At 35.2% G+C, this 25439-nt stretch overlaps 1 protein-coding gene across 1 annotated transcript; it reads right to left on the reverse strand.

Moving 5' to 3' along the window:
* Positions 1-2801: 2801 nt before the first annotated feature.
* LOC123717622 (E3 SUMO-protein ligase RanBP2) lies at positions 2802-25216 on the reverse strand. Its single transcript, XM_045673705.1, has 12 exons — positions 25173-25216; positions 24978-25094; positions 24678-24903; positions 18702-24268; positions 17589-17731; positions 14831-16506; positions 14451-14620; positions 13189-13524; positions 6028-6276; positions 5225-5428; positions 4871-4993; positions 2802-3645 (listed from the first exon to the last, which is right to left on the reverse strand). Exons 2-12 carry the CDS (start codon positions 25044-25046, stop codon positions 3601-3603), a joined length of 8808 nt encoding a protein of 2935 aa, XP_045529661.1. The 5' UTR covers positions 25047-25094; positions 25173-25216; the 3' UTR covers positions 2802-3600.
* Positions 25217-25439: the final 223 nt, after the last annotated feature.

Raw genomic sequence — 25439 nt, forward strand, 5'->3', positions numbered from 1 at the left:
TGATATATAATTCCTTAAACAAATTTTATTTTAAAAGAAAGTTATTGACTCGTATTTGTTGTTTTAATAAGACCTATTTTTCTAAATCCAGAAGAAATGCTCTGCTGTGATCAGGAAGCTGGGAGAGCATTTTAAGCTTTAAAAAAACACATTTTGTGGACTTAATCTCCAGAACTCTTTCTAAAAATTATCACGAACCATAGAACTATTGTGTGTGCTACGAGAACTCTATTTTTGTGCTCTGCTAACTTCCCACTGTGGTAATCGAGAAAACTTAAAATGAAACAAGTAATAATTTATTCTCTATAAAATATCTTAGATAGTTAAGGATTAGCGATTTTTCACGCATATCGAATTTATTATTATCGTACATTGATTTCGGTAATTTACTCTAACCGGATAGGTACAGATACCGGCAAACTTCTTGCGCATCGTACACAGCGCGGGACACAAACGTCAATCACGAGATCGACACGTCACTCTCCCGCCGCCGCCCCCCTCCCAGTGATAGCTAAAAATCGATTCTGCGCAGGCAAGGACATTAGTTTGCCGGTACCTATAGATAGATATACAAAATACGTATAGTAGCAGCTGCGGCAGCTCCCTTCTAGAAAATTGCCCTTTCTTATTCCTGCCTACTAGACTCGTAATCGAGCTTTGTTTCATTTTCCTCATATCGACACTAATTATGCAAGAAACAGTTTTGTATCCAGCCCGGACGTACAACGACCAATATTCAAGCCTTAACTTGTTTAAGCTATCACGGAATATGGTTAAAAGGATTATTAAGAATATTCGTGGCATAAAATCACCTGCATCATCAGCATACCCCACATACACACGTTTACATACGTACCCTCACTTTTACGCCATCACACAACACACCCAAATTAGGTACTACTTAGTTAAATGTATTGAATTGTATTTGTCTGTTTCCTTTTGTACATTTTTATAATTAAATCTATTATGTATTCCATCCCTGGCTATATATACAGTGTAATTTTTTGTTACTATATATATTTTTTTTGTTAGCTGTAGGATTACGATATAAATAATAGTTATCTTACGATTTAAAAGGCTGGTTTGGTATAATTTGTGTTATAATAATAGGAAATTGATTTTAACGGATTGAACAGGCTTATCCGGAGCTGGATATATTCAGACTTATCCGTTTTAGAGAAAGCATTGTTAGGTGCCTATCTCGAACCTATTTCGCTGTTTTGCTGACGATATTTTTTTATATTTACTTCAATCTCTACATCTACATTTTAGATGGAAGGTTTTGTAAAATATGCCGTAGATTTAGTACTATGTATGATTAGGTAAACTTTGATAAATAAATAGAAATGATACTATTTTTATCAAGTTTTAATTAAGGAATTATGTAAACTTATCAATCTTCTTTAATCATTTATTTATACGTAATTATTTCGATTATAATCTATTAGGAGTGGTTAATACAGCCTAAGTTTAAATTTTTTATTATTTAAAACACACACAAAATCTTATATTTACGGGAGGCAGTACTGATCCATTCTGTAACTAAAACTTTTACTATTTGTAGAATTACCTGAAAATGAATTTCCTTTTTCCACATGATAAATAACTTTTTTCTTTTGTTCATGCAAAGAACACGAAACGGAATTTGACATATGGATGTATTACCTACCGCTAACTGGAGGTAACTAATTCCTTGCTCAGTTAACTACAGCGATTCTCATCCATACATCTTGCAACATCAGCGCTACGAATATTGAGAACGTCGAACTTGCGCACAAAAACGTTCACAACTAAATTTGTCGACACGAACTATCATTGTCATACAAATTAAGTTTTTAACTATCTACATACACTACTGTTAAGGCATCTTGGCAAAACCCCCAGATCGGTAACGCTATTGTCGGAACTACAGAGGCCTTGTACATACATATACATTTTACACATTCAACAAACCCACTATGGGAAATGGTTTTTACTAATGTTGTCATAGACGCACTTATAAATGTTTATTGATTTATATCAGAGTCGAACGTTATTATAATGTAGTAATTTTGCATTTTCATTTGGAATATGTTTTTTTGAAGTGAAGCTTTATACGCACGAGGTTAATATTTTTAACGATGAAACGCAATAATAATATAATAGCGTCACGGAGATGTCTGGTGTGCAGCGTTTTTGTCGAAGAAAAGGAAGAGAGCGATTGAGAGAGAGTGAGAAAGGGAGATTGAAAAAAAAAATACACGCTATTAGTTGATGTATTCGTTTAGTAGTTAAATATTAGAACTTCAGATGGCAATTCTGTCGCACAACGTCTTGCGCAGTAAACGTAGATTTTTTATTTATTTATATTATCATTAGCACGTATACAGTGTGAATATAGATATACAAATACATGGAGTGATCATATACTGGTAAATGATCGTCTATTGGGGCTTTTACCTTAGTAATAACAAATAAGTTTCACTTGACATGTGTACTTAGTACGCTTTTTTTTAATTCCTCAAATTCCCTGTCTATTTTAAATTACTTCAATCTTTTAAAATTAATTTCTATCAAAAATTTGTAGCAATAGTTATACAGTGTAACGCATTTTTAGAAAGCCGATTTTAACGCAAAAATAGTAGGTTTTAAGATTATATTTATATACTGTTTTTTAACTTCGTCGAGACTAACGACCCAGTGTCTGGACAGTCTTGCTGATCGCTGATATTTCAGCTGTAGCTTATGTTTTGTGCTTGTGGATCTGCCCACGATTTGGTTCATGTCACATTGAGGGTCTTTCAAATTGAGCAATAAAACAATATTAATTATAATTTTTATTCATTTACACATTACTACCACTTAATACCGAATTCACAAGTTCAAGCAATTAAACATTATTCGTCTTAAAACCTAACGTAAGAAGACCTGATCAATAGAAAATAGAAAAATTTACATAAATTACAGTTTCCTTTTAAAGGAAAATAATGAAAATTGATCAGATCTCTTTGCACATAAATTACAAAATGGGAAATTTTTATCGATATTATTAGATTTCTTTACATAATTACTAAATCTAAAAGATTGTTTAAGTGCCTAAATAATTAATCACGTACTCTTAGGGAGCGTTCAAGTTTTACGTAACGAACTTGGGGGGAGGGGGGAAGGTACCCCGCCATTTAACTATTTTCCCACTTTCCAGTACTTTACACCACATAATGGTAAGTTTTAGGTATAAAGAGTCACTGGGGGTGGTCACGAAACGTTTTACTATTGGATACAGAAACGTTACGGCTTGTTTCATGCCCCCCCTCCCCATCGGTCAAAATTACGTGACGTAATACTTGAACGCTCCCTTACTAGGCGTTTTCCAACCTGTCAAAATGTAGACAGCGTCGTAGCTGTTACTAAAGGATTAGGCATCTGACAGCAGTTGTCAAACAGTTAGTATTTGTAAATAAATTGAAAAATATATTTATTTAATTAAAGTATTCGTTTAGACAATAGAAGACACAGAATATTCAGTGGAAATTTAATGTCATTAGAGTTATTGACAACTCTTTTGACAGCGCGTCAGACTGTCAGACGCCTTATATCAAATTACTTAAACACTAACGCCCTCTAAGACTCAGGATCGTGGGATTCGTACGTCGACGCTTTGCTTGTCTGTAAAAAATATAAATATATAATGTATTTTTTTTTTAAATTGTGGAATGTTTAAAGTAAGGAACGTCAAAAATTATGACGGACAAGGATCTATTTAAATAACTATTTTTTAATAGCAAAAAAGCCTTTGCAGCCCACGAGGACAGATTTTAGAGGGTGTGTTGCCGGTCTTTGAGGGAGGAATATTGTATTTTTTTTAACTATTGGGGTATCTCCCAGACTCCTTTGGGAGCCGGTTGACGGTAGGAATGTACACGCAATGCAACCCTTTATCGATACTTAGCTACCTGCGCACGCGCTCTGACTCCTAATTGGACTTTACGAGTTATTGTTTTTCCAGAAATATAAGATTTTTGTTATGACATTGATTACATTACTTACATTTTGTTACGTAATACGCATGGAGAATTTATTTTCTACCATGGTTATAAAGAAATTGAAAAAAAATCCTATTAATAACATATTTGCATATATATCGTACCTATCCCGTTATTGATACAATTCTTACGCGCAAGACTACCTTTCCGTAAGACCTGTACGTGCGAGCCGATAAATATGATTTATCTGTTTGTCTCGCTTGCACATAGTATGCAGAATTTGTATGCTATATGATGGCAAAACATATAACTTTTATTCTCGGGTATTGTAAAGTAAAAATTACTTTATTGACAATAAAAAACTCTTACCTATAGTTAAAAATTTGAAGGACTACTTTTGTCAAATAGTTTAATCAGAATAATTTAATAAATATTATTTTGACACTGAAGGTACTATGTATTTGATGGCGTTATAGAGAGTTGTCGCTAAATGGAGAGAATAAAAACTCCTACTTCTTAGTCATGGTCAACGACTGTTGTTGTTGTACACGTGCAAGCAATCCCAATTTGTAAACAAAATAACGAATTTCTTAGAAAGTTCATACGTTTATTGCTGGCTAGGATAATAACGCGACAAAAGAACGTACACATTTGCGCAGTTTTTACTAATTTCAGCAACTTAAAAAGTACTTTATTACTCAATTGTTGTCGTTATTGAGAGTGGGTGTAATGCTATGTAGATTGTATCTTTGTATGGAAGACACGCTAAACCAACCAAAGCCAATTGATTTCGACGCTTCAGTGAGTTCGTCGTTAAATCGAAGGAAGTTACATAGAGTTTATACTGTAATTTATAGATATAGATTATAATTCCTGTATTCACGTTTCATTTTTGACAATTGACTCACCTCGCAGCTGTCATAAAAGTCCATAGTCGTTTCACTGTCCGGGAAGTTAACTGTAACCGTCTTGTTTGCTGGAATATTACTGGTATAGTCGAATCCCGACCAACTACACGAGTCACCAGATATCTATGAAAATTAATAAATTAATTAAATAATAACCTTAAATAAGATTTAAAAAAATCATTAGTGCTATTGTACACGTACTTCAACTGAAACCTTTAGTTCTTTAGTTAAAAGATAATGGGACATGTAATTTTTAAGTTTAATATGAATTATTAATTTTGACCCCGCCACCATGAAACGCGCCGTAATTTTTGGACCTCAAAATTGTACTGAATGCGAACTTATTTAACTTACTTGAAACACTGTATCCGTGTGTATCAGCATATCGGCAAGTATTTCCCCAGTATTGTTATCAGTGATGAGAATCTTCGGGGAACAGACATCTTGATCAAACAGCACTTGTATGTGAGCCTCTTCTACTGTATTTCTGATCTCTTCTTGTTCTAATATGACTTCTCCATCACATGCATAATACATTGCCGATTCTTCTTCTTCCTCCTAGAAGAGAAAAAAAAATATGGGTAATTTTTTAGTTTGGGCTGTAGTGTGGTTTTCGTAAACAGATGTATGTTTGTCCAAGGTGTTTATGTGACACAGTTGTCGATCAAAATCGGCCCAGTTTTGAGATGTGGCCTTTCTGGAGAGGAATATTTGTTCTCTTCAGTAGACCAGTTACTTTTATTTAGCTCGCCTTTGAACACTGAACAAGAAGATAGATATTTATTTTCCTAATAATCTAAACATAATTTGGCTCATTCTGCTTACGGCCAACATTTGCCGGGGGTCTTAGGATTGAGAATTTGCAACTAGTTGTGCACGGGCAAACGTCAGCTAACTTTTAAAAGATTTTTTTTCTGTATGAAATTATTCCTTTATTACTTTTATTTTTATGTATCATGAAGCAAAAGGGCAGGAGGCTCACGTGACGTTAATTAATACGACCGCCCGTGGATACTAACAATACCAGAAGGTTCGCAAGTGTGTTGCCGGCCTTTAAATCTATTATATTTTTTAATTAATCCCATACTTATCAGTGCATTTTACACGTATTTTTTATAGCAAAATTTTGGAATCTAACACAAATAGTTAAGACTTACCTCATTATAATAACCATCATAATCTTCGTCATAATCATGTTCATACTCTTCTTCATTCTCAAAATGGACCTGCTTAACGCCATCAGTCTGATCACCATTTTCTCTTTGAGATGTCTCCGGTTGAGAGGCATCCGCCCGCGAACTCTCCGCCATTCCTTTCGGGAGTCGGAGAGGAGCTAAACTTTCGAAGGGATTCTCTTTCTCCTCTTTCTCTTTTCGGATCGCGTCAGCGGCTGCTACTTGCAGTTTCTTTAAACATAATTATACAAATATATGAATTATGTATATAGTTATATTTAATTTCAACACATAAATATACAGTATTTACAATATTCTTAACCTACATACTAATAATAATAATAATAATTCAAAATAGATTAATAGATCTCTTCCACTTGGATAACCGAATGGTGTGGACGTGTACGCTCGAAAATATTTTAGATTATTTATTTGTGAACTTATAAGTGATTAGTGACGCATAGAGTGCAGGCAGTGTGGCTTGCAAACAGAGCGAATCCCCTGTTGCCCTGGTACATGTGAGAAAAAACAGGATATCCCTGTCTCACCTTGCGCGCACGCAGTCAGTGGCAACACCCACCCATTAAGACCAGTATCTATTCTCAAGACTCCGCCCTTTTTAAATTGCGACAAATAGTAGAAGACATACGTAGCATGGGTTCATTGGCCGAGTTCCTTTGTTAATATGTTAGATAAGAGTGTATGTACAAAGAACAATAAACCTGTCTCTGAAATAAATATCTCTTTTTCGGAATCAGACACGAGTACTATCAGTGGCACCGAATACACAACGCCAACATCAACGAGACACATGTTTGTCTCTACTCGCTTAAAAAGGAATAGAGGATATTGATTTATCAATCGAACTCTCTTATTTCAAAGAGGAAATAAAAAATATCAAGAGCACCATGATAAACGAGCATAACCCTGAACATATAACAATCAGTTCTACTTTAGCAGACCTAAAACCTAACATCGAAAACTCAATTGCATTTCTGATCTCACAAAATGATGAGTATAAAAAATTGATTGAAACATTGGAACAGAAGTAGCAACTAGATCTGTTAAATATAGCAGCAATAGAGGAAAAAATAGATGAAATGCAGAAGGGTATGAGAAAAGCTAATTTTGAAATTAAAAATGTCCCAAAACAGATGAACGAAACAAAGGAAGACCTATGGTTAAGCGTTTATCTTCAAACATTGCTCTATTCTCAAAACCGTGATTAGATACATTTACAGGCAACGAGCTAAGAAGGAAGGTATCAAAAACTCGCCTAAATTTGTTTAAAAAACATCACACATAACACACAGACATCATAAAAATGAGTACAGTTTTCTATATAAAACACTCTAAACCAATGTATTCCAAACCAATGAAGATACTCCCATTTACACATCTGATAATTTAACGCCAAAACAGCTAAACTTCTTAATCAAAAGGAGTTGGTGAGATAACAAAGACATATAAATATGACTGGACATCGTATGGTTAAGTATATCTAAGTAAACTTCTATTCAAAACTGACGCTAAAATACAACAAAAAATGCAATATTGCTACTACTTCAGGTTTTATTATTTATTTATTTACACTTCGTTACACTACAATATAATACAATATATACACGAGATAAAATAGTATACTCCCTGAAATCAAAATTGTATATACCCATAAGAGCAATTCAATTGTTCGTAGCTCTGTGCCCTACGTGTGACGCAAAAAGACACGCCTACAGAAAAAGTATAGTTACGCGAACAATCGTTTCACAAGACTTCAATATAACAGGACAAGTCGATTTGATTGACTTTCAATCCTGCTCTGATGGTGAATTCAAGTGGTTATTAAATTATCAGGATAACGCCACCAAATTTGTAAGTCTTCGCCCCCTGAAATCTAAACGAGCATCAGAAATTGCCATGGAGCTCATGAAAATATTTATGACATTTGGGGCGCCCTACACATCTTACAATTAGACAATGGACATGAGTTTGCAGCAAACATCATAGAAGAACTGACTGAAATGTTGCCTGAACTCAAAATTATACACGCTAGCCCAAGACCTCAAACGCAAGGGAGTGTAGAGAGATATTACCAGGATGTGGAAAACATGCTGCGAATGTGGATGAAAGATAATAAATCAACTAACGGGTCAGTCGGGTGCTATTATGTTCAATACCAAAACAATTCATCATTCGATCGGATAATTGGCCGCTCACCATATAAAGTCTTATTTGGTAATGATCCGAAAGCTGGTTTAAGGGATTCGAACATCCCATCTGCTTTACTTGAAACCTTTGAATTTGAACAGCAGTTGAAAATTCTTTCACACCAAGTTAGTGATTCTAATGACTACGCGGCTACAACCCTTACAATTCAAAGTGACAAGATCATGAACGTACAAATTCCAAAGCATAAATCAGAAGAAGCCCAGCTTGTGGACGTACCAGTCTTAATAAAGGAACCAGAAGAAACCCACCTTATGGACGTACAAGCCGAAAAAGAAATATTATTTCAAAGGAACCAAGCGCATATTGGCATAAAACGTGCGGCAGAAATAATGATAGACAATACTGCCAAAAAAATTAAACCAGTGAATGTTAGTAGTAGCGTTCTTATCAACGTGCCTAAAGTGGATCGAGGCCCCCTGGACACCAAAAATATAAGAGGAAGGGTTCTAGATTTCCGCAATGGTGTTTATAGAGTAGGGACGAAAACTGGAACTACAAAAAACTGGTTTCTGAGTCATGAATTGCAAGAGCCTGTGGATGATTACCATAATGATGTATTGGGTGTCCCAAATTCATTAAGATAAGCTGTTAGGAATGAGTCCCATGTTTGGAGGACAGGGCTTCCAAAAGTGCATCTGCAAGCCTGCACAGAAGCAATGCTTTACAAAGAGATGTACATGTTATAAAAATTAAGTTCTTTGCGGCTCGTAAGTGCCACTCCAGCTTATCATGCATCAATAAATAAGTTTATGCAGAGAATTTTTATTTATGTAATGATTTTTGCACAATTTTCTCGTGATAAATAAATAAAATATTATTCCTTTTTATTACTCTTCTCTATTATATATTTTTGTAAAATAATTAGGTTAATATAGTGTGAAACATATAACTTAAGATCTCATTCAAGTTACCTAAAGTTTCACTATATTTTATAGTTTAAATATTTTTTGTATTATTAAAGTTATTTAACGTGTTATATCAGTTATTTAAAGTTATATAACGTTATAGTATTTAACATATTGCGTGTGATCTCATTAAAGTCATCTTATGTGTTAAAAGGATTAATGTGTAATAATTTGTTATTCATCATGTGGCAAAAAATGCATCCCACAGGAATAATTTTAATTTTGTTGTTGAAAATATTTTATAGCAGCAGCAGAGCAGGTTTAATTTTTTCTAATTCAAGAATCATAAAACAAAGAGATATATTTTTATTTGCTATTCATTTATAAATAGAAATATCTCCTTCGCCTTCAAAAGCTAAATTCTTACCAATTAAGTGGGCATCGCCTAAGATGGACGTGACGTTACATCGATCTGATAAAGGCCTGATTTAGCAAGGTATGTTCTTCAACTTCGGTTGGGTAGAACAGACCTTGCAAAGGTGGCCTTTGTCAGATCGACAAACATCCACAGCACCTAAGAGGGCATTACGCCTTATGAATAAATATAAGACAAGCAATGTCTTTTTACTATCCAATAAAATATCTTGGTCACCCTAGCAAAGGTGAAATGCGCCTTGTTGTATAGGAAACTCGTTAAACGTTTCGTTCTGTCACTTGTCTGACGGAAGTTTAGGTACTTGATTGAATATAGATATTTAATTAACTGTCTAGTTTACTGCGACATAGATACAACACTCACAAGAATTCATGAAAGAGACAAAACTGAAATGGCCATTTCGTGTGAAGTAAAAATTCAAAAGCAATTTATAAACCCTAAAAAAAGTTATTCAACCACTATAACCCAAAATATAAGAAGCATATGTCGTCCCCGTACTGCGAAAATTCATTAAGTCAAAAAAACCTGTTTCGAGATATTCAGGGTTAAAGAAATATATAAATTCTAATTAATAACTAATCTAATTTCTTCGAAGGATATCCGACGTAATTATGAATTAATTAATATTCGCCCCTAGTTAGTGATTCTTCACTTAGATCGAACTTATTTGTATGATAAATAACTCGAGTTGGGTAATATGGGACTAACTGGTTGATATAAAGAGAGTTAAAAGGCGTTTTGTTTTATAATAGTATGAAATGAAACTACTTTTATTTAAAAAAAAGGAAACAAAACGTTTTGCAAAACCACAAGTAAAATTTTAATATTATAACTCTCAAATTGTCTCTTCCTCTGTCATCGACTGGCTCCAAAAGTTAAGTAGGTGAATTACGTCTTTACTAGTCGGCGAGACTGATACCACAAGGGGAGTTTTCGTGAAATTATCACTTTGGCACACTAATTGATAAGATCTTTATTTTTTGCATCTGAAATAGGCAGGTGCGCGGTTTGCTTAAGGTATCGTATTGTTTTTAACCCTTCTAATAGTTCTTCTGTAGTAGGTAGGCCTTCTTTTCCTTCTTTTTATGAAGTGTGGTGTTGGTCTGAACTTCTAATATAGTAAATTCAAGGTAATGACCATTATAATCATACCAAAACTTAACGAGACCTGGACATTGACTCTCAAATCGGACGAACATTTAATCTTTAGCCTTTTTCATTTTCAACTTTGTCACATCTATATTTCCCGAGTAATATAATAATCGAGTCTTTGGCAACATAAGGTGGTGCTGAATCCCTGTTTCTTTTAGAGCGAGCGCGTGCTCTCTCTATTGCACTATACATGGAATCCACTTTCATATGTGTATGACTACTCCCTAAATATTTTGGTTATTGGTATAAATCACTTCAGGAGACATCCGCTAGTATTAAATGTACAAAATGTGCCGTGATAAATCTGTTTCTATTTTTCTCTGCGCATGTATCTCTATACGGGGTTATTTCTTTCACATGGTTTGGTATTTTGGTAATCCACCAGTGTATAAGCACTGGCAATCTCAATACTATCCTATATATATCATTTACCATCAATCTCATAAAGCAGTGTAAATCGTATAATATTAAACGTGTAACTTTCTAGTATAATGTATACGTATGATATCGACGCCATATTGGTATATAGATTGCAAGTCAGAGGTTAAAAGTAAATAACTATGTATCATCAATAATAGACTCTTCGTCCAATTCTTTAGCGTGTTGTGCTTCATTCTTTCTAAAAAAATATGTTATTTATAATCTTCCTTTAAACGTTCTGGATGTCCAGAACTATCATAACGAGATTTTAGTTATATCACCCATAAATGTGAATTATGGGTGGTGGTAGTTCAATTCATTTGTAGTATAAAAAAGTAGGGATATCTTTGTTTATCACTTTGGAAATCATTTTCAAATTCAAAAACATTTGTTTGTGATATTTGGATTTTATGAATTTTTGCCTTTTGGTGTTTATTTTTAAATAGGGGGCAAACGGGCAGGAGGCTCACCTGATGTTGAGTGATACCGCCGCCCATGGACACTCTCAATGCCAGAGGGCTCGCGAGTGCGTTGCCGGCCTTTTAAGAATATGTACGCCCTTTTCTTGAAGGACCCTAAGTCGAATTGGTTCGGAAATACTTCAGTGGGCAGCTGGTTCCACATAAAAACTGTCTTCAAAAACGCTCAGTTGTAGAACGACGGACGTCGAGGTGATACGGGTGGAATTTTGTATTCTGCCTCGACGTCCGATGATGAAACTCAGCTGCAGGTATTAATCCGAACAACTCCTCTGAACACTCTTCATGGTAAATACGGTAGAAGATGCAGAGTGACCCCACTTGATTAGAAACGCTTTAGTTATTTTTGTTTATCTAAATGCCTAACTATGGATTAAAAATGTTATTATAAAAGTAATTAAATCTCTATATTTTCAAGCTATATAATAAAAAAGGTTAACATGATTTACTTATTTCTCTTATTTTCTAATAGGACCTAAGAATACATTCTACGGTTTTACGGTTTTTAGACAGTAAAATAAAGAAGAAAAAAATATTTTATTAGCATAAATAACTCGTTTTGGCAATTTTTTTACTTAATTAGTTTTCGCTCTACGAGGACGGAACGGTTTCTCTATTAGGTCCAACTTCATTTTTAATGCATAAATCAATCTAAACCATGAACACAGGCAAATATTATCCTATGCGGATGATACAGTTGTACTTTTCACAGGATTTAACTAAAGTAAAACAAATCAACGGAAGTTGGACTGACAACTATTGCTAAATGGCTCGATTGTAACCTTTTCTCTCTTAATAAAAATTAATCCAACTATATATGTTTCAGAATCTCTAATCGTACTCAAACATTTGTAAAAAAAAATAAAAATAAAACACATAACTGCGGTATGCAAAGATACAGTAACTGTTCGTGTCCTTCAATCACAAAAGTTAGCTATATGTTATATTTAGGCATTCAAATAGACGAGCGTATATCCCATAGTATCCCAAAATAGATTGAAGAAAATTGACATAAATTTTTAATAATTTTCGACACGTATCATCAAATGTATGCTGGAATGGAAGCTGTATGTCCTAAGTGTAATTTTAAAAGCACACAGAGCGGTCCCCTATGATAGTAGGCTGTTTTTAAAAATAAATAGAGATGTTGCCGTCTATCAGACCGTAAGGGCTGACTTCGCCAGACAATATGGAGACTATATCTATAATAGATTAAATAGGCTGACTAATATCTCATCTCTGCTCATCATATACAAACTAAAAATACGAGTAAAGGACTGGCTTATGAACACCCCTCACTACACAGTGTTGGAGATGCTTCTGAGACCTAATACGTTTCATTCATTCACCACTCACATGCACCCATACACTTAATCCTTCGCTGACGCGTGTTGAAAACAGTAAAAAAAAATTATCGATGTAATTAAACTATATACTATTTATATATATTAAGAAATTTATAATTAAGCTGGGAGGTATGTTTTACTTAAAAGGGTTCCCACATATAACGCATTGCATATGTACTTACATAACGATAAAGTTTAAAAAAGAGGGTAGATCAAAATTAAAATAAAATTCTTACCCTAACACATTGGAGGACTTTATCCCGGAAGCTATTAGCCAGTTCGACAGATTTGAATCGAACAGCAAGTGTTTCCTGTGTCCCATTCCCGTCCACGTAATTATTTCCGGCCCAGGTCCACGCGCTAGTAGAGTTCTTCATTGGCAATAATTCCAGATCCATAAAAATCAACATATTCAACACGGCCTTGTGTACTTGTTCGCGCCGGAGGAGCAAGCGGTATGTTTGTCTACTTGGATGATATAATATCTTCATTTCACCAACACCACGCTCCTTCCATTCGCGAGATTTCTCGTCAAATCTATATAATTTGCAGCGTTCCCCGAAAACTTTTTCCTAAACATTGAAACAAAATCAAAATTAAGTATTTATATTACATAACTAAATATAAAAAATGTCTAGCATAAGACTTTGATCGTAACCTCTAAATTGGGATAGACAATTTTTTTTTTCATTAAAAAGGGGGCAAACGAGCAGGAGGCGTATCCAATGTTAAGTGATACAATGGACACTCTCAATGCCAGAGGGCTCGCGACTGCGTTGCCGGCGTTTTAAGAATTGGTACGCTCTTGAAGGACCCTAAGTTGAATTGGTTCGGAAATTCTTCAGTGGGCAGCTGGTTCCACATAGCGGTGGTGCAAAAAATTGCCTTGAAAAACGCTCAGACGTGGAACGGCGGACGTCGAGGTGATAAGGGTGGAATTTTGTATTCTGCCTCGACGTCCGATGATGAAGGCCTCTTCTACCAGAAAGGGTCTTCTTAGTGCAGTAAAATTTTATTTATATGTATTTTTGTATGTCCATAAGGTGTGGGTGAATAAAGGCTTAGTATTATTATAATTATATATAGACCAATTCTCACAAGCGTGATTCAGAAACGGGACTTAGCACGAACTATGAGTGCTAAGAAATACTACAATTTTAATATTATTAAAAAAACTATATGTAGCCTAGTTTTTTGCTTTACCTTTTTAAAAATATTTCTTTCGATATATATATATATCTTTCGAACGATCTCTTCCAGGCAACCATTGTGAAATTATATAAGGTAAGCGCAAGAATTGCAAAACATAACATATACAATATCTTAAACAATGGAATGGACATATAAAACATATAGTGAATGGTTTATTTGTGCTATATATATTATAAAAGTCTGGCAACGCTCTCGCGAGCCCTCTGGCATTGAATATCAGCGGCAGTATCACTATCACTGTCAGTATCCTGAACCTCCAGTCTAAAAAAGAAAATAATTTTTTTACCTCGTCTTCTTCGCCCGTCGTAACAGTGATTTTATCAGGCAATGGTACAATAGGCTCATAATGAGGATCATATTCTTCATCACCAGTCTTATCATTGTCAGTGCTTTGATCACGCGCTGATGAGAAAAGTTGTAGACCAGCGCCTTCCCATTTGAAATCGTTCGGTTTGTCTGTAATAAAAAAAATAGTTTGCACTATATGCATGTGTGCTATCAAGTATATTCTAACAACTATAGTCAAAATTTCATAAAAATCTGTTCAGTGGTTTTTGAGATATGGAATTTCCGGAGAGGAAATAGAATAAGAATTTCATATAGGAAATATCCTATTAGTAAAATCAGTCCTAAAATAGCAATAAACCTATCAGAAAAAATACTAACTTTGAATGCCAAGTTCTGTCGTCTTCGATAAGTCAGCAAATGACAAGCTTTCTGCGACCAACAGTTTGTTCACAACAGAGATTTCACTTTCAACGTTTGGAGCTTTTGTGTCTTGTGTATTTGCTTGCCCAAGGACCTCACTTGGCTTGCTTTCTACCTGAACCGTTGGCCCAAACAAACTTCCTTGAGTTGGATTGCTAAAGTAATTCACTGGTTTTTGGTTGTCCGTTGAGAAAATTGATTTCACTTCTGGCTCATTATTGCCAAATACTGAGCCAAACGATTTATTTGGCTCAGTTGATCCAAAGATTGGTTTACTTTGTACCATGGACCCGAATATTGGTTTATTTTGATCTGCTGTACCGAACATGGATTTGTTCTGGTCTGTTGATCCAAATAGGGAATTATTTTGGTTAGTTGATGCAAATATCGATTTATTTTGCATTGTGGATCCAAACACCGATTTATTTGGCTCTGTCGTTCCAAATAGAGGTTTACTTTGATCTGTCGATCTGAACACAGATTTATTCTGCTCTGTCGATCCAAATAGAGGTTTACTTTGATCTGTCGATCTGAACACAGATTTATTCTGCTCTGTCGATCCAAATGTAGGTTTACTTTGGTCTGTGGGTCCAAACACAGATTTATTTTGCTCTGTCGATCCAAATAGAGGTTTACTTTGGTCTGTGGGTCCGAACACAGATTTATTCTGCTCTGTTGATCCAAATGTAGGTTTACTTTGATCTGTGGATCTGAACACAGATTTATTTTGCTCTGTCGATCCAAATGTAGGTTTACTTTGATCTGTGGGTCCGAAGACAGATTTACTCTGCCCTATCGATCCAAATACAGGTTTACTTTGATCTGTGGATCCAAACACAGATTTATTTTGCTCTGTCGATCCAAATGTAGGTTTACTTTGATATGTTGATCCAAACACACTTTTATTTTGCTCGGTTGACCCAAATATTGATCTTCTTGGCTCTGTTGATCCAAATACTGATTTACTCTGCTCTGTTGAGTTAAAAATTGATTTCGGTGAAGATGTTTCATCGGTTGAACTGGTATTTAGCTTGGGCGGCGCGAGAATAGAACTTTTACTTGAAGCCTGAAGTCGATTAGCAAAGCTATCTTTTTCTGATTTGTCGGACTCCTTAAGAATACTGGTTAAGGGCGTGCCAAAAGTTGTTGTATCAATAGTTCTGTCTAATGGGGTTCCGTACACAGAATTTGTAGTGCTTTGCGCGAAAGATGAAAATGCGTCTGTTTTTGATGGCTTTCTGGGCGTTTCCATTATATCTTCTTCACAGCCGCGGCAGCCTTTACACGGTTCTTTTTCCGAGTACGTAAAGAAATTATCAGGTAACATCAACTCTTTAGCTCTTTGCTTGTCTTCATCAGACGCCTCAGTTTCAGAAACAAAGATGACGTCATCATCCTTTTCCTTTTGTGCACCAAATTTGCTTGCAATTGCTTTATCAATTTCGTTTTTGAACTCCAGTGCAATAGTTTTGTTTTGGAATCGAATACAGAATTGTTGTAACTGCAATTCTCCTTCGCTGAAATCATTGGCAGCAAAGAACCATGTTTTTTCATCTTTGGGTTTATAAATGACATCTGGTGAAAGGTTGTGGTTCAAGCATATTTTATGAACTTGTTCACGGCGCATTAAAACTCTGAAAAATAAGAAAGGTTTTATGACACTGAAGCTGTTAAAGTAGTTAATAAACTTTAGACTATTATGGCCACGTTGAACTGTATTGATACTGGCTATTTACAAAGAAGATAGACATCGTTTAGCTATGAACAGAAGAATTACCTGTATCACAGGTCAAACACGGTTTAATAGTAAGAGACGAAGGAGTACTTAAGTCTAAAGATTTCAATTAGACAGATTAAGTTAGTTAAGAGAAGAAGCTCATCATCATCTTGAGGCGAATGTCATACACTGCTTCCAATCTCCTCCTGTCTAAGGACTGATGGCTGGAACTAACGGCGCGTTCCAGCGTTAGGGGTATAACGTCAACTTTAGCCTCAATAACACGTGGTAATAATTATGATATTGAATTGTAGCTTATATGACACGTTTGTCGGTTTACCATAGCAGTGCCATCTATTGATTACTTACTCAATCCAGTCGAAAAGTATCGACATCTGTTAGAATCTTTTGGAGTTAACAGATAATTGTGACTGTCCATTAATTATAGACAAATCATTTGCAATAAAATGCAATTGCGACTATAATTAAATATCTAAGCCATCATATCTCTTAAGTTGGACCAGACTGCTCACGGTGTGCCAATTTAATTTAAAATCGGTTATGTAGTTTAGGAGTCCATCGCGGACAAACAGTGACAGGGGATTTATATATATTAAGATAAGGCCATATAAAGAAGCGATGAGAACTTGGAGAAACTGTTCGTGGTTTGACACAGAAGGCAAAAGATCGTGTCGCCGTTCACCAACCAGATGGAGCGATCAAGTGAAAGACTAATCGTCCTCAAAACTGTAATAAGAGAGACTCTGAACAGAAATCAGTGGAAACAGATTGTCTGCTCCAGATGTTTCCATGCTGACCACGACGCTTATACGACGATATGACGATACATATACAATATGCACCATATAACTAAAAATATAGTTAAATAACTGTTCCCTTTAAAAATATAAAATAAATAGTAATGTGTCTATCCACCATTTGAGTTCAGAGACTCTGCAACAATCATTATTTTGTAAATTCAATATAATCTAAATTTACCTGAGATTTCCTGACTGTTTGTTTTTTAATATTTTAATTATTCCAAGACCTCTTTCTTTCCACTCAGTGTTCGTGAAAATAAATAATTTTGCCCTGTGTCCATAAAGTTCGTCTTCATTTTCTTCACCAGTTACGACATCAATCTAAAAAAATTATATAATTTTACTTACAAAAAATTTTGCTTGCTTTGCTATTATTATTATTTTATTACTTACGAAATTAATTTAAACGTCATGATTTGTGAAATTAATGAAAGGTAACCAAGTTTTGACTTTTTTTTTACTTTCACCTAACTTAATGTAAATGGGACCCACTGGGAACTGAGACAATATCATTTACATCATGTAATATTATCAGTTTTTAAATTTTTTTAAGACGTCCAAAGTCATGCGCCTACATAATATTACTTGGGGTACTACGTACGTAAATGATAGAAAAAAATCTGGAGCTGATTTAAGGTGAAGCTGTGACTCGATAAATATACCTGTTTTTATTATACATTTTTTTTCTTCATATTTTTTGTAACATGACACGTTTACCGAAGTTGTCATATATTTTGGAAAATATATCTTTTTCAAATAAGGACACGCAAATCAGTATTTATTTATTTAATAAAGTTTACCACATTGTACTATATTTATGTTGTAACGTATACCGTAAATGTATAAAATGTATGATTTGCGTGTCGTTATTTGTATAAAATTTCTACGTATCTCAATTTGATGTTCTAAGGGGTATTTTAAACGAATTTATTAGGTATTTACTTAACACCATAATGATGTGTTTTTGATAACTCCGACAACTCTATAGTTGGTGTTTTAACTCACAGTGTTGAGTTAAATATAAAATTAGCTTTATATCTGTTAAAAGTAGGGTAGACTGTAAGCCCCAAGATTGTCTCAGTCAGTAATTATATAATACAGTTAACCCTCCTATAACACACTAGATTCCGCGTTGTTGGAGTATTCACACAAACGCGCTTTTATATATATATATATATATATATCGCATTATGTACAAATGATTCACGTTTAACTTCACCTGGTTTCTAGTCAAATAATATATACATGCAGCCTAATTTAAGCGTGACTTAGCATATTTCGATTGACTTACCTTGTCCGGCATTGGAATCACTGGGCTGAAGTGTATACTTGCTCCCTCATCATCAGAAACATATTCTTCATCACCACTTTCGTCACCCTTACTTTTTGGAGATTTCACTGGACTCTTTCCCTTTGTTGGTGATTTTGGTTTCAAAGCGAAATTAAATTTCCCGCCTTCTTTCGACCCGAAGGTAAGGTTCGATGTAGGTGTAGGTAATAAAGCGGGTTTTTGGACTGTGGTATCCGTCTCAGATTTTTTAGTACTGAAATTTATCGGGGTTTCACTGCCATTCGCATCTACGACACCGCCAAATGGTTTGGAAGTGGATTCTTTAGCGATGCCGAATTTAAATGTTTGTGAAGCATTGGTATTAAAAAGTGACACGGGAGCAGGTTGTTCCACTGCCTTTTGTGGGATACCAAACGAAAACTTGGGGGTTGTCGCCGCTGATGTTGCTGTTGTTGTTGTTGTTGTTGCACCGGGATTTCTCGGACTATTGCATGCTGGACACACTTCTTTATCTTTCTCATTTCGTACGAAGCATTGCTGGCACTCCCACGAACCCTCCCTGGGTTTGAATTTATCACCCCAACCGGAAACGGCTGGTGTTTTGACGGGTTCACTTGGTTTCGCTGGTTGTGTGATGCCAAAGTTGAACTTGGGAGCGCTGTCTTTCGGCGCATCTTCAGACTTTATATTGGTGTTTTGTTCTCCTGGGCTATTGCACGCGCTACAATTAACGCTTTCGGCCTGATTTCGGATGAGACACTGCTTGCATTCCCATGTGCCTGGTTTAGGTTTGAACTGATCACCCCAAGAATTTTGAGTTTTAGTTTGAACTACAGCACTGGGCTGGCTGGAAGAAGTACTCTGTGGTTTCGGCTGCTCACAGCAAGCACATTTAGTAAAACCTTCTAGGTTGTTTGTATAACATGCTTTGCAGTACCATGATCCTGGCTTAGGCTTAAACTGATTACCAAAGCCACTCGAAGTGGATTTAGCGACATCTTCTTCTTTTTCGGCGGCTTTTACGTCGTCTCCTATATTTTCTTGAGCTTTCTTAACTGCTTCAATGAAATCATTACAAGCCTGCACTGTTTTAAAACGGAGGCAAAAGGTTTCAGACATCAGTTCACCCTCAGAAAAATCTTTAGCGCACCATGTCACAGCCTTGTCCATGTTTGGCATTTTCACAAATGTAATGTCCTTAGTAATAGCGTGATTACAGCAAACCTTCATTATTTGCTCTCTTCGCATAAGTAGACGTACTTTCTGATTATTTTCTTTATTTTTTAATAATTTAATATTACCGAGACCCCTTTCTTTCCATTCTTTAGCTTGTCCATCAAATCTCAATAACTTAGCTCGATGTTCAAATAATACAATTTCGTCTTCTTCGCCAGTCTTTTGATCAACTAAAGCTGGCAACGGAACTACTGGTTTAAACTCAGCCGTTGGTTCAAACTCCTCAACAAGATCAGACGTGTTTGCGTTGCCGGATGATTTAGTCTCTTTACTGTCCACCGCTGAACTGGATGTAGAACCAAAAACGTTGCCAAACGGAGAACTAGTTGCATTCTTAAAAGTTAAACCACTGAAGACGTTAACTTTAGATGTCGGTGTTTCATCCTTAACAGCCTCTTTTTTAGGTGTTTCTGTTACAGTTTTAAATGTAGGAGTACTACTGAAAGTGAAACCACCAATAGTAGGTTTGCTGATTGGGGGATCACTTTTGTCTTCAGTTATAGTAATCGGGATTTCAGTTTTTTCTTTAATATTTTCATTCGACGTTTTCACATCAGTTGATGAACTTTCACTTCTGGCCTTTTCAAAGCAATCGAAAAATTCTTTGGCAGTGTCTGCGGTCTTAAATCTTATGCAGAACTTCTCTAATATCAGGGATTCTTCAGCAAAATCATTAGCCACCCAAAAGTAGGCTTTTGCTTCGTTCTTCATAGGTTTAATTTCCATTTCTGGAACAATTATGTGATTGGCACATATTTTATGCACTTGTTCTCTACGCATCAGGACTCTGACTTTTCCAGTAACATTATGTTTTAAAAGCTTCATTTCACCGATGCCTCTCTCTTTCCATTGTTTATCTACGAAACGGAATAATTTAGCCCGAGCGCTAAATATCGAAGTTTCATTCTCTTCTCCTGTAGTTACTTTCACTTCTGCTGGCAACGGAATTATGGGCTTAAAATCAGGACAGGGATCGTAATTTTCAACAGAGGTGTTACTTTTTTCAGATAGAGTCCTTGATTTATTTAAACTTGTGTTTGGTGATGAGGATTTGTAAGGTCCATCTATAACTGATTTAGAGACTTCGGAAGTGAAAAAATTCTCACTCAAAGCAGGTTTATTCCAGGGAGATAGGTTATCCGCCAGAGTAGAATTCGGTGTTGCATCTTTTGTTGCCGATAGATTAAAAATGGGTGGAACACCTGATTTAGCCTCTGTGCTAGAAGGCATTTGTATTTGATAATTATGTGGACTGCCTTTTATATGTTTCTGAGGAATAGTGACGCTTAGAATTGGAGCAGGTGTCGTAGTACAGGAAGGTAAAGGATCCGATGATGTTATAACGACATTGACAGGCAATGATCGCGCTACTGGTTTAGCATTTGACGTTGGTGTTATAATTTTACTCGCAACAGCTGATGATGTAGAAGTGACTAAAGTAGTGGGTCCAATAGAGACCACAGGGATATTAGAAAGGCTTGGAACCACTACAGGTGCTTGCGGGATTCCTGGCTGAACTAGATTTGCCATATCCAGGTACATTTGGTCAGATGAAGGATAAATACCTGGGTAAGTTGGTTGGGCTTGGTTTGGATTAAACATTGCAGATGAAACCGGAACTGCTGTGTTTTGTGTGAGTTGGGAAAATTGGTTGTAGAGATTGCAAAAGTTTTGTCCATATAACTGATAAGGATTTGGTGGTACTGGAAACGGTGGTACCAATCTTTGTGCAAATGGAGGAAGAACTTGTGGTGGGGCAAAAGGTATCTGTGTGGCAAATGTAGCATTTTCACTGGCGCGATAGTCATCATTTAAATTATACAGATCACTTTCATCTATTGTCTGCTCAGATTTCTTTAATTTATTAACTTCTCTTTTTAGTTCGGCAATTTGTTTCTTTAGGTCTGCAACATCTTTACATTCTTTTCGACATTCAGAAACTTGATCTTTCACTTCTTCCACTGACAACTTTAAAAGCTTAAACTGTTCTGTTGTTTGTTCAATATTGGAATGAATTGTGTTGATAATTTGATTTCCTAACCTCCTATTTTCATCAAACCAATTTCTTGTCTGTTCTTTAAAGTCTTCTATTGTAGCATCTCTCTTTTGAAGACTCTTTATCTGCTCTTCAATGACTTTTAGATTCTGCTGATCAACATTACTGTTATTGAAGACTTGTGAGTCCAAAGCCGTTCTGTAATTGGTTGAATTCATATTTACCTGGTTCTTTGATACTTTAGGTGTGGAGCTTAGATTGTGGTGACTATATGGAAGTGAACTTCTTAAAGGAGCACTATCAATTTCAGAAACATTTTCATCTGATGAAAACTTAGTATCACCATCATTTAAAACTGAAAATGAAATGTTTGAATCCACAATACCAAGAGAAGACTCAACATCCTCTATGAGATCTTGAATATTGGAATAGAGCGGCAAAAATTTGTATGAATCCAATTTTTTTATACCTTCAAGTGCTTTATAAGCATAATACTTAGATTTTCCCAATAATGTTATAAACTTTGAGTTTCTATCATTATTCTTGATTAATTTTTCTTCATTTGCAATCTTGTGGTATGATGCACCAAGGTAGAAATAACTTTCAGGTGATTTTAAATCGCTTAAATATTCAATTGCTTTAACATATTCATCATCATTGTAATTTTTCAGAGCAATATACAATTTACTTTCATGTAATAGTGTGTTTAATTGTTTATTATCTAATTCATTGTGTGTATAAGCAAAAAGCCTTTTGCTAGGCAGTTTAACCATTGATTTAGATTTTAATTTTTCTAGAAGAGGAACAGCTGAAGCATAGTATAGGTATGCTCTAGACTCAAGAATACTTTTATCGTCTATTGTACTTTGTTTAGATAAAGTACTAAATACACGGCCAAGAATACAAAGTAGTTCAGGATCCAAGCCATGGTTGTCTACACAGCGCACCACTTCTATGCCTCTACTTAATGTTGAGCGGATATCTGTGTATTCACTTCCTAACTCATTCTGTGTAAATTTATATGCACAGTCCCACCATTTAATTTGAGGCAAGGAACATAATAAGTCAGAAATATCGGCAGGGATAAGGGTTGGTACATCTGCTGCAATATAGCTACGTTTTTCTTTCTGTTTCTTAGCTGACAATGTGGCAGAGTAGAGGAATGCTAATATATCTAATTTACTCAATGACTCTGGCCCACAAGAAGTAATGGATGGTGAAAGCATGTCAAATATGGTACATTTGAAGTCAGAAAATTTTGTGTAGTTTGACAGAATCCAAACAAAATGATGAAGTGAATTTGGATAAAGTTTCTGTGCTTCATCATCAAAGGCTTGCACTTCTAGTTTTTGGGGAAGTTTAGATGATGGTGCTTGAAATGAATTGGATGTGACATACGATTCGGCTTTAGCTCTCTCGTCTTTGGTCACATAAATATTCTCAAATAGTTTATCTTTCCAGTTGTTGCTGCTACAAAATTGTGATATTTGATCTAGGAATAGATGACCTTTTTCTTGGTTGTTTGCAAGAATCATATGTCCGGATTGGGAGCATCTATATGAGGCTTCTCTATACCACCGAAAAACAGCTGTCTTTTGTTTCTCTGGTGAACCAGTTAACCAAGTAGGATGAGGTTCTATTGGTGATGTTTGCCATGCAGTTAGCAGTAACAATGAAGACAACTTTGTAGCGTCATACCAATTAAGTTTCTCTTTTTTAGCTCTCTTAAGTAGTAATGTTGCAGCAAGGAATGCAAACTGTCCACGATGGTGTCTCAAAAGATGAGAATGAAATTCTGCATAACCAGACATAGGCCCAGCTTTAGCAACTGACACTAGGGCTTGATCATATTCCTGAAGGAGTTCTTTAGATTCCAATAAGCTCATTGATGATCCTTGGGGTACTTCAGTTTCACTAAGAGTACAAAGTCTTTCCTTGACAGTCAGTAATAGCAATTGGTATAGCCAATCTAAGATTTTATCTGCATTGTATTTCAGAACTTCCGATAATGTTTCATACCAGATTATGTTGTTTAGAAACTGAGCATTCTCAAACTCTACATTGCAACTGTGATCAAATGCTTCTTTCATTTTATTGGTTGATAAATAGTGCTTCAACAAGCGCACATGAAGGACAGCATCTTTTGGTCGGGCAGCTAGTTCAGATGTAAGAAGGTTTACTATCGCTTCAGGGTTAGGGTTGGCTACAGCTAAAAGTCTCTCTCTAAGTTTGAAGGTAATAGGATGTTTAGGAAAAGCCAATTCTGCTTTTTCACACCAATACCTGGCTCGTCCAGCATCAATAGTAACATCATCATCAGCAAGCAACTCACAAACTGTAAAATATATAAGATTCTAAGTTAAATAACATAGTAAGCGACATCATGGGTGCCTAATTTATATCAAAAATTTGATTCTTATTATGGGATCAGAATATTAAAAATAGCAACAAAACAATATATATATATATTGTTTTGTTATTATATATATAATATAAGTTTTTTTTTAATTTACAGCATCATAAACATCATATTCTAGTTGAAACATTATTCATTACAAATTAAGTAATAGTAGTATAAAGACCAAGAGTTTCAATATAATGCAATTTAATCAGATTCAAGATATTTAACATTATTATTTTAGTAATAGCTGCTACAAGATTACAAAGGATAAAATGTGATAATGCATAATGTGTTGGAAAGAGCAAGACTTATCCTTTGCATTTGTAATGAAGTTCAAACTTACTGTCCAAGATGATATTTGTTTGGCCAGGGTCTAGGTCGAGAGATATTTTAAGCTCTTCCAGAGCTTTATCTTTCAGTCCGAGTTTTCTAAAGGTCAGTCCGAGAAGCTTATGCGCGGCTGCATTGTTAGCTTTATAGGTAAGATATTGTTCCAAGTATTTTTGGCAGCTTCCATAGTCTCCTACTTCAAAATATAATCGGGCAACCGTGTAGGCTCGAGCGTTAAACTGAAATTCAACTTAAATTATATACTTTTCTTTAAAAGCTGGCTGAAGAAAATGGTAACGGATTTACAACTCACGTCTTTGGGTGATAATTTCGACAGCAGCTTTTCCACGTGTTTGTCAACGTCTTTTTTATTCTTATACATTGTTCTGATTAATTAATGTTCTGACAAACGATATTTAAAGGCACCACTCTAAAAACATTAAGGAAATATGAATTATAAAAAGCAAAATTAAAATTTTGCAAAACCCTCAAGCGCATTTTCTAGTACATTTTTGACGTACGGGAGACCGCGATTTGTTGCTTTGTACCAACATAAAAAAACTAGAACGAATAAAAATTTTCTGCCACGATTATTTACGCATTCATTCCACAGATTCATAATTTTCTCTACGTTAGCGTCAGCGTCATTTAAGCTGCGAATAAGAAGGGATAAAGGATAAGAGTAGATTTTTTATATTAATTTTATGGCCTGTTAACGAGACCTTTAAGCAAGTCTTCTTTTATAAGAGTATATATAATAAGAACCATAAAGGGA

This window comes from Pieris brassicae, chromosome 13 (genome assembly GCF_905147105.1).
Source record: "Pieris brassicae chromosome 13, ilPieBrab1.1, whole genome shotgun sequence".
Taxonomy (NCBI): Eukaryota; Metazoa; Arthropoda; class Insecta; order Lepidoptera; family Pieridae; genus Pieris; species Pieris brassicae.

Bases quoted from the DNA above. Each gene is read 5' to 3' on its own strand.
- LOC123717622 (XM_045673705.1), bottom strand. From the start codon at position 25,046: ATGTATAAGAATAAAAAAGACGTTGACAAACACGTGGAAAAGCTGCTG. The intron at 24,904-24,977 runs GTGAGTTGTAAA...GTTGAATTTCAG, and splicing joins CGAAATTATCACCCAAAGAC to TTTAACGCTCGAGCCTACAC. The intron at 14,621-14,830 runs GTTAGTATTTTT...TTTTTATTACAG, and splicing joins GACAGAACTTGGCATTCAAA to ACAAACCGAACGATTTCAAA.